General features: G+C 44.1%; 1 protein-coding gene across 1 annotated transcript; it reads right to left on the minus strand.

Annotated features, from left to right (window-relative positions):
- Window positions 1-491: 491 nt before the first annotated feature.
- Window positions 492-8160, minus strand: LOC136481565 (putative disease resistance protein RGA1). Its single transcript, XM_066478901.1, has 4 exons — window positions 7823-8160; window positions 6405-7475; window positions 1109-3239; window positions 492-1009 (listed from the first exon to the last, which is right to left on the minus strand). Exons 2-4 carry the CDS (start codon window positions 7452-7454, stop codon window positions 987-989), a joined length of 3204 nt encoding a protein of 1067 aa, XP_066334998.1. The 5' UTR covers window positions 7455-7475; window positions 7823-8160; the 3' UTR covers window positions 492-986.
- Window positions 8161-10347: the final 2187 nt, after the last annotated feature.

Genomic DNA, 10347 nt, shown 5'->3' on the forward strand with positions numbered 1-10347 from the left:
CGGAGGATCTCCGGTGTGCTGTGGTGGCTCAGGCATCCTTTTATAGTCTAGGCGGCGGAGCTTTCCCGGTGTAGCACGGTGGCAGATGTGATAAATCTGAGCCGCAGTTATCCTTTCTTGCCTTTTCCTATTTGCTTCATTATTTTTGTCCTTGCTTCGACATGAGGTGTACAAGAAACATTTTAGCGTTGGAGATCTGGTTAGGCCAATGATGATGAAAAGAATTAGGAGGTGGCACTGGTTCGTTTTCTGTTGATGTCTTGATTTTCTGCATATGTTCAGTGTTCTTACTCAAAATGCCTATGTGCAACGAGGCCTGTTAATTGTCAAATGCTTGCTTCGTTATACCTATGTGTCTATACAACAAACAGGACCTTTGCTTGTACCTTAAACTTTTTTTTTGTGTCCAGTGCTCGCTTGATTCTATATTTTTATTCCGTATGCTCTAGTGCCACCCGTGAGTCCTTATGATATTTTGAACTTGTAACATATCTAAGGCCATTTTTTTATGCCAATGATGTCTACATGGCTCTTGAATGTATTAGGCCACATCACTGTTTTGTGTCCATCATTCACATGACTGATGCCACTAATGTTTAGCTGCACATATTGCTACTGATGCAAATGATGATCACTACCACTTGTTCACTGACATTCTAATTGTGAAAACTAAGGCAATATGTTTGGGTTGTACAGATTTGAAATGAATCCCTGCTATGTTGTGTTCAAGGGTCGTCAGCCAGGAGTTTGCTAGCTGCAGTCATTGCTCGGAGTTCTTCTACATCCTCGACATCGATGAAAGCCTGACCACCGATAATATCAACTTCCACTTCGGCAGAGTTCAGCAGCAATGGTCCTGTTTCCTAAACCTTAGACTCTGTTGCATTATCAACGAAGCTGAAATCCATCTCATCATCACGAGGGCGAGAAAGGTTGGAGATCGCGGCATCCACAGGTTCAGATTTTGCAAGCGAAGCAAGAGCTCGTCACGACGTCCGGCGGTTGCGTGCTGCACAAGATACAGAGATTGGAATCGAGACGAGGGAACCAAGAAAACAGACCAAGCCAAACACGGTATCTGGAAATAAAAATATATCAGATGAAGCACCTTGAGCAATTGCAGAGCGACTGATATTTGTCTCAAAGCGGAAAGGATCCCTTGCGTGGAGCACATACCACTTCCTTGGACTGCCTTTATCATTTGCATAGGCCTTGACTAGCTGGATGTGGCTAAACTTGTCCCACTCAGGACCAGATTTCCCTGCTGCTATGGCAGTGAGCAGCGATAAGGAACAATCTAGCTGCAAATACCTTGGGTTCACATCCTGCAGATACTTAGGGACTGTTTCCATGGCATAATCCTCCAGATTGAGTCTCTGTAGTGAAGGCATGCCCTCCAATACCTTCACCTCTGGGCACTTGACGATGACGAGCTTCTGCAGTTTCGGTAGATCACTGATCCTCTCCAGGTCAGTGTTCCTAAACACATTGAGGTGGACAACAGAAGTGAAGTTCTCCAAAGACCTTAGGTTCTTGACATCATATATGTATAATTTCTTCAAAGCCTTTGCGTGGAAGGCAAGGCCAGGAGGCATGTGGCTCAATTTGCACATTTTGAGTGTAAACTCCTCCAAGAGTGGCATGGCTTTCACTTGTTCCTCCCACACCCATTCCTCCCATTCCACCATTCCCCCAAAGTACAGCCTCTGCAATCTAGGAAATGCAACACCTACCTGATTGTTTGGTTGTAGGAATTCAGGCCCAACACACTTTATGGCTGGGGCCCTACTAATCTGTACACGCTCCAAGCAGGTGAGCTGACTCAAGCCACTAGGAAGCTCTGTGCAGCAGGTCAAGTCATCCATCCTTAGAATCCTCAAGCTCTGAAGGGGCGTAACTGCTGTCAGCATCATCCATCTTGGGAGCCGCTCACCAAAATACCCTTCAATTTCAAGGTTTTCTAAGCCAAGCGGAGGGCAGAGCTCATCAAAAACCTCCTCGATTTGTCTCTTGGCTTTCTCAGAGATCCCTTCTTCCTCTTTTGCCAACAGGCCATCATCTCGAGGTCTACTGGTGCAACCCAGTGAGAGATGCCTTAGGCGTTTCTTTCCACCAAGTTTGGCCTGTATAGCAGATGAGGAAGAAGCTACATTCTCCAAGAATCTGATATGAAGAACTGTTAGCTGGCAGAGAGGCCCCAGTTCCTCCAAACTACAGTGATCACAGTCCATGTGGGCTGGAAATCCATATAATTTCCTCAAAGAAGTTAGGCCACTAAATTCCCTTGGTATAACACTTACATTTTTCCGGTCAAGTCTCAGAAACCTCAAGTCTTGTAGCAATCCAATGCTACTAGGAAGATTAGCCAAACTCTGACATCCAGCAAGGCTAATGTACTGCAAGAATTTCAACTTGCCTATGTCTTCTGGTAACTTGGATGTATTACAGTTTTGTATTGACAAATACCTCAAATGTTTCAGCTTATACAAAGATTCGGCTATTGCATCAATATTTACACTGTCCAAATGTAGTGTTCGAAGACTTGAAAGAGAAACAAACGAATCACCTGGCTTAATCTTTATATTACCAACTAAAATTAGTGTTCTCAGTGATGTTTGTGTTTGGAGAGAACACCACTCCAATTCATGTTGTTCTGATCCTTTGCTTTTGAGAGATAATCTAAAAAACTTTTGCGATTTAAGTTTGTCAATAACAATTTTACTGTTGTGAGCTATGAGTGCTTCATCTCCCAACATGTTATGAGCAAATGACCGAACAATATCATGCATGTTGCAAACTGCTTGATTAACATACTTCATATCTGGCTCAATAAGGTTCCGCTGTATTAACTGATCATAGTATTCCCTTCCTATTTCTTCTAGGTCACGTAAATTTCCATGAACAAATCCTTCACTAATCCACATGCCAACAATGTCATGAACAGAAAACTGTGTGCCCCTCGGAAAGAGGGAATAGTGCAAAAAGCAAGTCTTCAAACAAGGCTGCAGATCTTCATAGCTAAGATATACTGCATAATTTAGCTCTTTAGGCATTTGTGATAGTGACCATAGAGAATCATCTAAGACATTTTGCCAGTCGGTTCGTCTTATCCTTTTCTGATGCAGGAGACCTCCCATTACTTTGACCCCAAGAGGTAAACCATCACATTTTTCAACAAGTCTCATTCCAATATCCTTTAGTATTTCAACCTGGGGCTCATCATTTACGTCTGTAACAACCTGCAAGAATTTTAGGCTAATTAGACAAAGAATAATTTATTGTGCAGTGTCGTAATATCCTGTCAAGGCAAAACACATCAAGAAAGAAACCTATGCGCGGTCTCTAGCACATAATTTTTGGTCAGCCTTTTATATATTATACTTTATGCATGTGCAACTAAGTAAAAAGAAAGAAAAAAGGCACGAATGTTGCTTCAGAGACAATAGCAACAAAGTATTCACTAGCAATGTTCATGATGAATTTCTACTTCTTTGCTCCTATCACCTTTGGAAGTACGGCCTTTCCTAATCTTTAGCAAAATCAGCACTATTATTCAGCTAATACAACATTGTGTGCATTGTAGCTACCACTGCGTCAATTCTGAACCCACTGGAATGATTCACTACCAATCAATATAAATTCTGTATAATAAAACTACAGTGCTCAAGAAAACATAACTCAATAAATATGGAAAAATATTCATTACAAGGGGCGCATTAAGGTATGGCCAAGCAAAAATATTAGAAAGAATTATTTCAATTACAAGTGACAGCATGTAATCTCCCAGTGCATGACTATACAAATAAACAGTTCAAAGCAGTAGTAGTCTCCTCCCAACAAAGGCGGTTGGATTAGTTTCAAATTTTGTTCCAAAATAATTAATATTCTAAGTGGTACTAGTTCTATTCGTAGTTTCTAGGCCCACTCTTCATTAAATTTCACCCAATAGGCACATCCAGTTTAGTAGAGTTTTGCGTTGGTATATGTGGGTTCTTTGCTATAGCACGCTTCCACCCGGTTCACGTTGAAAAATCAATACTAAAAATGCTGTTGTAGACAATTTCATATGCGATGCCTTCTCACGTATACTTCCAGTCATATGATAATTCGTACAGTGGAGAATAATATATTTTTATAGAGTAAATTACACCCATGGCCCCTAAACTACTACGTCTTCTATCATATCACTAAATATAAAATTGCACATTTAGATCCTTAAACTATTTAAGTACCCCAGTTCTGTATGGCTGCGCAGCCACGGCGGCTATGCGGCCACGATGGTTGCTCACATTCGTGCTTGTGCAGCGGTGGTGGCAGCTCTCTTGTGTAGCCATGGCCATGGCTCACGCTCTCGCGCTCCCCGGCAGCAGTGGCGGCATTGACAGCGAGATGAACTCATGTAGCATTTCTAATGTGGAAGAAGATATTTAAAAAAAATAGTCCCTCATGAAATTTGTTAATATTTGTGCAATTTAAATATCTGTTTGATTTTGTATATAACCCCCGCTAATATTTTATTTTCAAGCAAGCGAGTCTTTTCTCTGCACGGGGCCCTGAATCCATACCCGTTTGCACGAAATATGAGGCACAAACAAAGTTTAAAGACCGGAATGACATACTTTTTATGTTTGGCGACCGGGATGACACAACTCACAAGTTGGAGGACCAACCACAGAGTTTACTCATCAAAGTATTATTTCTAGCCTTAGAATATGTAACACGATGTCATCCACATCCAAACAGACCTAGACCTTTTCCATTCCTCAATTTGGCATGCCATGGTGGAACATTATCTGTGTGTTTGGATGCAAGGACAAGCAGGGACGGGACAAGATGGCTCCAGGATGAGTGGTGTTTATTTGGGAGGCCACATGGGGCGAGGACATCCCACATGGGAATATTCCCGTGAGATGCGGGTTGCCTAGTCCCCAGATATTTGACGGACGGGGGTCGCCCAAGGTGGGACGAGCCCGCTTGCTGGCGAGGAAGAAAAGGAGAGGAGGTGCACGTAGGGGCGGTCGACCAAGAAGAGGAGCGCCGGGGGCCACCGTCGCGCAAGCTCGGGGGGCCATGGCCACACGTGACCTCGAGGGGCCGCCACTGTGCGCGAGATATGAGGAGCCTCCGCACGCGAGCTTGGGAGGCCGCCGCCGTGCAACCTCTGAAGAGCCACTACGTGCGAGCTCGGGGGACCACATGAAACAGGAGGCATGGGGCATGGGGGCCAATCTGACCAGGAGGAGGCGTAGGGTGTCGCGCTGCAAGCCCTTTGGGCGGCTACGGTTGGGGAAAGAGAGAGAAAGAGAAAGAATAAAAACTGCCAAATGGGCCCCATATGTCTGTAGCGGATCCCACTTTTTATGTTTAAGACCAAACAGAAAACGGGTTGATCGCATCCATCCCCAACCAGAAAAGAAATAGGGTCGCTGCGTCCCACAAACCAGGGATATATATGGTCGAAGACATCTATATGTCTCTACCCATGGGAACCACACATATATGTTGGCCTTTGGCCCACCATCTCGATTCCTCCTCCCTCCCTCTCTCTCTCTCTCTCTCTCTCTCTCTCTCTCTTTGTTTCTCTCTTCTCGCTCTGATATTGTGCAGCAGCCCAATACGTGTGACATACATACCCTCGCGTTGGACTACTGGTCAATACCGAACCACAAATGGATTAATTGTGGCCTGCCACATAAGGATGTATAGTGTGTTAGGGCTCATTTAGAACTGGATGATAGCACGTGACAAGTCTGGGGATCTTGATACTCTAGTATAAGTGTGGGGGGGCATGAAAGTAGCATTATAAGAGCTTGAGACTTACATTACATCCAAAGACAATTTTGCTAACCTCACAGTTCATGCATTTTGAGAGTCTAGGGACCCAGATGACATCATACAGAATAAGTTCGAAGACCATTTTTTTTATTTTACTCTAAAAAGCATAGTGCTAAACAGACTTATTATGGTTGCCTTAGTTTGTGAATTAAATTTAGTTGCTAATTCGCCATGTGGTATTGCCTACGGTACAGCCCATGACAGATCCAATCGAACCTACAGATCTCAAGTTCTTTTAAAAAAAAGGAGGAAGTGTAATACAATGTCCAAATTTTAATTGCTTTAACAAAAAATATGTGAATACCTGCCCTATGTGGAGTCTGCATGACTGCATATGCAAGATATTACAATACTAACATATGGAAGTATGGCATTTTGTTTCTTTATAATATATTTCGGAGTTCACCACCGTAGAACTAGATGTTCAAACAAATAAGAAAAATAGAAGTTGTTGCCAGGACACAGAATCTAGTTCCCACTACTAAGATAGAAGCAAAACTAAAGTGATGCAGCTAGAAAACAAAATGCATAATTAAAGAAAAGTAATTAATGTATGGATTAACTTGTACCTGCTTCTTGAGCAGAAACCATGCATCTTCAAGCCCAAGTTTGTCAATACGATGGTAGGGCTCCTCAGCCTTCATCTGACGTGCCACTATGTCATGCCTTGTGGTGACCAGCACACGGCTACCTTGAGCTAGCATGGCATTGACAAAGGGAGTTCTAAGCACACCTTCCCATATATTGTAGTCCCAGACATCATCCATTATTAATAAGGTTTTGTGTCCCTTCAAAGCTTCTATTAGAGTCTGTTCCAGTGCCACCTTCGAATTTCCACAAGCATGGTGGTTTCCACCAGCTTCGATAATAACTCTCCTTAACATTTCAGTATTGTTGAAGTCTTGGTTGACACTCAACCATATTTTCTTCGTGAACTCATGTTTTATGACTTCACTGTTGAAGATCTTTTGAGCAAGGGTGGTTTTACCAATCCCACCAATTCCCACAATAGAGAAAATGATTATTTTGTTGGATTTGTCGTCGTCAGTTGGATACTTCTTTGTTAGCATCTCTACTAGATTTGTTGTGTCCTCTTCGATCTTCTCACCAACTAAACCAGATTCATCAAGCCCCCCTGACGTCTCACGGGTACCAGAAGGATATGATACCACGTTTCTTCCACGGTCCTCATAAGTACCAAGGTTCATGAAGTTGAATGATGCACCACGTGCCATGATGTCATCTAGCTTCTTGTTAAGGTTCTTGATGCGGCTTCCAATGTCGTGGGCATGTAGGGGATTCCGTATGCAGAAGAGCAACGGGTTGAAGCATCCGACATCATGCCTTTGGCCTCGCTCCATGGCCTTGGGCTGGCACAGGTCGAGGATGTCAGTGGCATCATACATAGCATTCCTTAGCTCTATCCCCCATGCTTGGACACTTTGGTCTGTGATGTTCCTCCTATCAGTATCAGCAAGGATGTTCTTCAGATCCCGAAGCTTGATGTCCATGTTATCAATCTCACCGGACACTCCAAGCAACATATGCACCTCATCTGCCGCCATCTGCATGAGCATGTTTTGGATGTAGGACGCCAAAGCATCTAGGACACCGGCCATGATTGAGAACTTCGGTTTTTGCTGTAACAAAATGAGAACAGATATTGAGTTCAACATGGCATTTTAATTTTATACATCAAAGATTCAATGATATGCCATCTATTATTGCAGCCATCGCGGCACTACTACTAATTAACTTCTCGTTCATTCATACAACTACATCACGGTGGCAGCTATATGCGCAGATCTAGCTACGCATAAGCAGCTACAGAAATGTAACTACTACATCACAGTGGGCACTATATGCGCAGATCTAGCTACGCATAAACAACTGCAGAAACGTAACAACTACATCACAGTGGGCACTATATGCGCAGATCTAGCTACGCATAAGCAGCTGCAGAAACATAACAGCTAAGGAAACGAACCTGGGGCCGACGAGCTGAGCAATCGCCGGAAGCGGTGAGGCGGTGCCGGTGTTGTTCGTTCTTGGTCGTGGAACAGGATCTACTGGTTAATGGTTAGACAAGAATCGCCATGGACATGGTCGACCTGACCAACCAGATACTACAGCTGGATTGTAGCGTGCGGGTGAGTGATGAAAGGAGGAGCTGCGAGATGGATTTAGGTTCCAATTTGAGGTTCTTGCCCGCAAGGGTAACAGTAGCTGGTTGCTGGCTTGTGTTGGCTGTATGAGCTAGGAAGGAAATGTTGATGATTCAGGGAAGGAGGAGGTTGTGGTAATAACACTGCAAGGTGGGCAGGAAAGCGCGTGACAGCTTCGATCGACTTGCGTGCGGCGTCCTAGATTATTAATCCCATACCGGAGCCCCGGATGCTAAAGGTCGGGTTTAGTTGGCGAAATTTTTTGGAAAATGGTACTGTAGCATTTTCGTGGTTATTTGGTAATTAATGTCCAATCATAGTCTAATTAGGCTTAAAAGATTCGTCTCGCGAATTTCGTCTAAACTATGTAATTAGTTTTATTTTTTATTTATATTTAATGCTTCATGCATGCGTCTAAAAATTTGATGTGACGAGAAATCTTGAAAAATTTTGTAAAATTTTGGAAACTAAACAGGTACTAAAGTAGCACTGAGCCACCGTGTGAAAAGGCGTGCCGTAGCGTGGAGGTGGCCACAAACATGCTTTCTCGTCGCACAGTACAAAGAAATCATTGCAGCTGAGGTAGGATGAAGCAAAGCAAGATTTGGTCTGAGAGCAAGAGATCACATATACGTCAGCAGAGCGGCCACTAGCTGGAGGGAGAGAGCGAAAGGGTATTAATTAGGACTGATGAGTCTTTGATTGGTTTCAATTTCAAAAACATAATGAGGGGCTCATCAAGTCTGTGTCTTCACACTGTTATGTTTTATCACTGCTCGATTTGTCTGTATCGACCAATCACAATTGGTTCTTTTCTGGGGATAGTTTATTACACAATATATTAAGCATCCAATGCATGATGCATCCATGGGCGCATGAGGAATGAAGACTGGCATCAGCATCCATTGGTGGTTGTATCCGATGGAGCATGAGAATAACTCAGGTACGGTGCAATAACCCAAATTAATGAGATTGCATAGCAGCATCCCTAAAAATGTAAAAAGAAAGTTGACGAAAAAAATAGATAGAGCATGCAATTATCTATGTCAAAGCAAACATTTGAGCTCAAACAAATACTTGTGTAACACGGGAAAAAAAGTAGAAACAAGCGAGTTAGTGGTTGCTTGGGTAACCTGTCCATTATCGAAACGTCAAGCAAAAGGTGGAGCAGGCTAAAGAAATTATTAAACAATCATCTAATTATTTTTAGGGTAGGCATCTTATGGTGGAAGACAAAAGCTAGTGGTTACCAACTAATGGAATCTGGCTTTGCGTACATGTATGTAGTGGTAGCCGCACCACCATTTAGCTTTTGAATACATTATATTGAGCGCTGTGTAAGCACTACCCTTTGGTCATTCCTATATTAGTTTGTGTTGGGAATCAAGGGGTTCCCGACAGGTAGTGGGGGGAACCTTCGGAACGCCGAAGGCCCTTAGAGAAGGAGCAAGCAGAACAAGACTCACTTGGATTTAGGGTTTCATTCAATGGAATTAATCATCCTTACATAGGATCACCCACCCTCCTTTTATAGGTTACTCTACACACAGAAGATCTTTTACGATTTTACCCTCCGATCGTACAAGCATATTGCGGTTGCCCTAACACAACTGCCAGGCGGATGCCCAAACACAACCGCCTTGGTTAATCGACAGTAACCGAGGCGCCGCCTCCAAAAAAATGGTTGCCTAGCAAGCAGCCCATCTCGGCCTGACACTCATAGATACATCATATAATTCGGGTTATCCATAGCCATCTCTCATTCCCTCACCCGCCGCCGCACAACACTCTCTCTCCTCTCTCGGCTCGGTCCTCACAAGAGAGGAGGTGCTCGTCTCTTTCACGTCTCTCGCGCATGCATGGCCCGCTCTCTCCCTCTCGACTCCCTCGTGCATGCATGGCCCACTCTCTCCCTCTCTCTCATCTCTCACCGGTGGGCGCTCCCTCTCTCCTCTCGCGCTGGGCGCTGTCTGGAAGCTGTGGGAGGCGCTCGCACCCCGGCAGGCTGCTCACGCCAGGCCGCGGTGGCGGCTTGCGAGTGCGGCGGGGCGGGGCCTCTAGCACTACTACAGAACAGGTATTCACCGCTGGCTCCAGATCCCCTTCTTCGATGGTTTTGGCTCTAGGCAGTGAAAGTTGGCGGTGATGCCCATTGTCATTACCACCAGTTTCCTAACCGGCCGTGATGCAAAGTTATCACAACCGGTTCACATTACCAGAAATTCCAAAATTGAATAAAAAAGTAGCAAAAAAATTTGATTTCCCATTGTCACAAGTCACGCGATTTTTCGTGCTAAAATTCACGCGCTGCGCGGTGATGGGATTCGAACCTGAGACCTGTGCTGTC

This window comes from Miscanthus floridulus, chromosome 9 (genome assembly GCF_019320115.1).
Source record: "Miscanthus floridulus cultivar M001 chromosome 9, ASM1932011v1, whole genome shotgun sequence".
In the NCBI taxonomy this organism is placed as follows: Eukaryota; Viridiplantae; Streptophyta; class Magnoliopsida; order Poales; family Poaceae; genus Miscanthus; species Miscanthus floridulus.

Bases quoted from the DNA above. Each gene is read 5' to 3' on its own strand.
- LOC136481565 (XM_066478901.1), bottom strand. From the start codon at position 7,454: ATGGCCGGTGTCCTAGATGCTTTGGCGTCCTACATCCAAAACATGCTC. The intron at 3,240-6,404 runs GTACAAGTTAAT...AAATTCTTGCAG, and splicing joins GGTTTCTGCTCAAGAAGCAG to GTTGTTACAGACGTAAATGA. The intron at 1,010-1,108 runs GTGCTTCATCTG...TATCTTGTGCAG, and splicing joins TCGCTCTGCAATTGCTCAAG to CACGCAACCGCCGGACGTCG.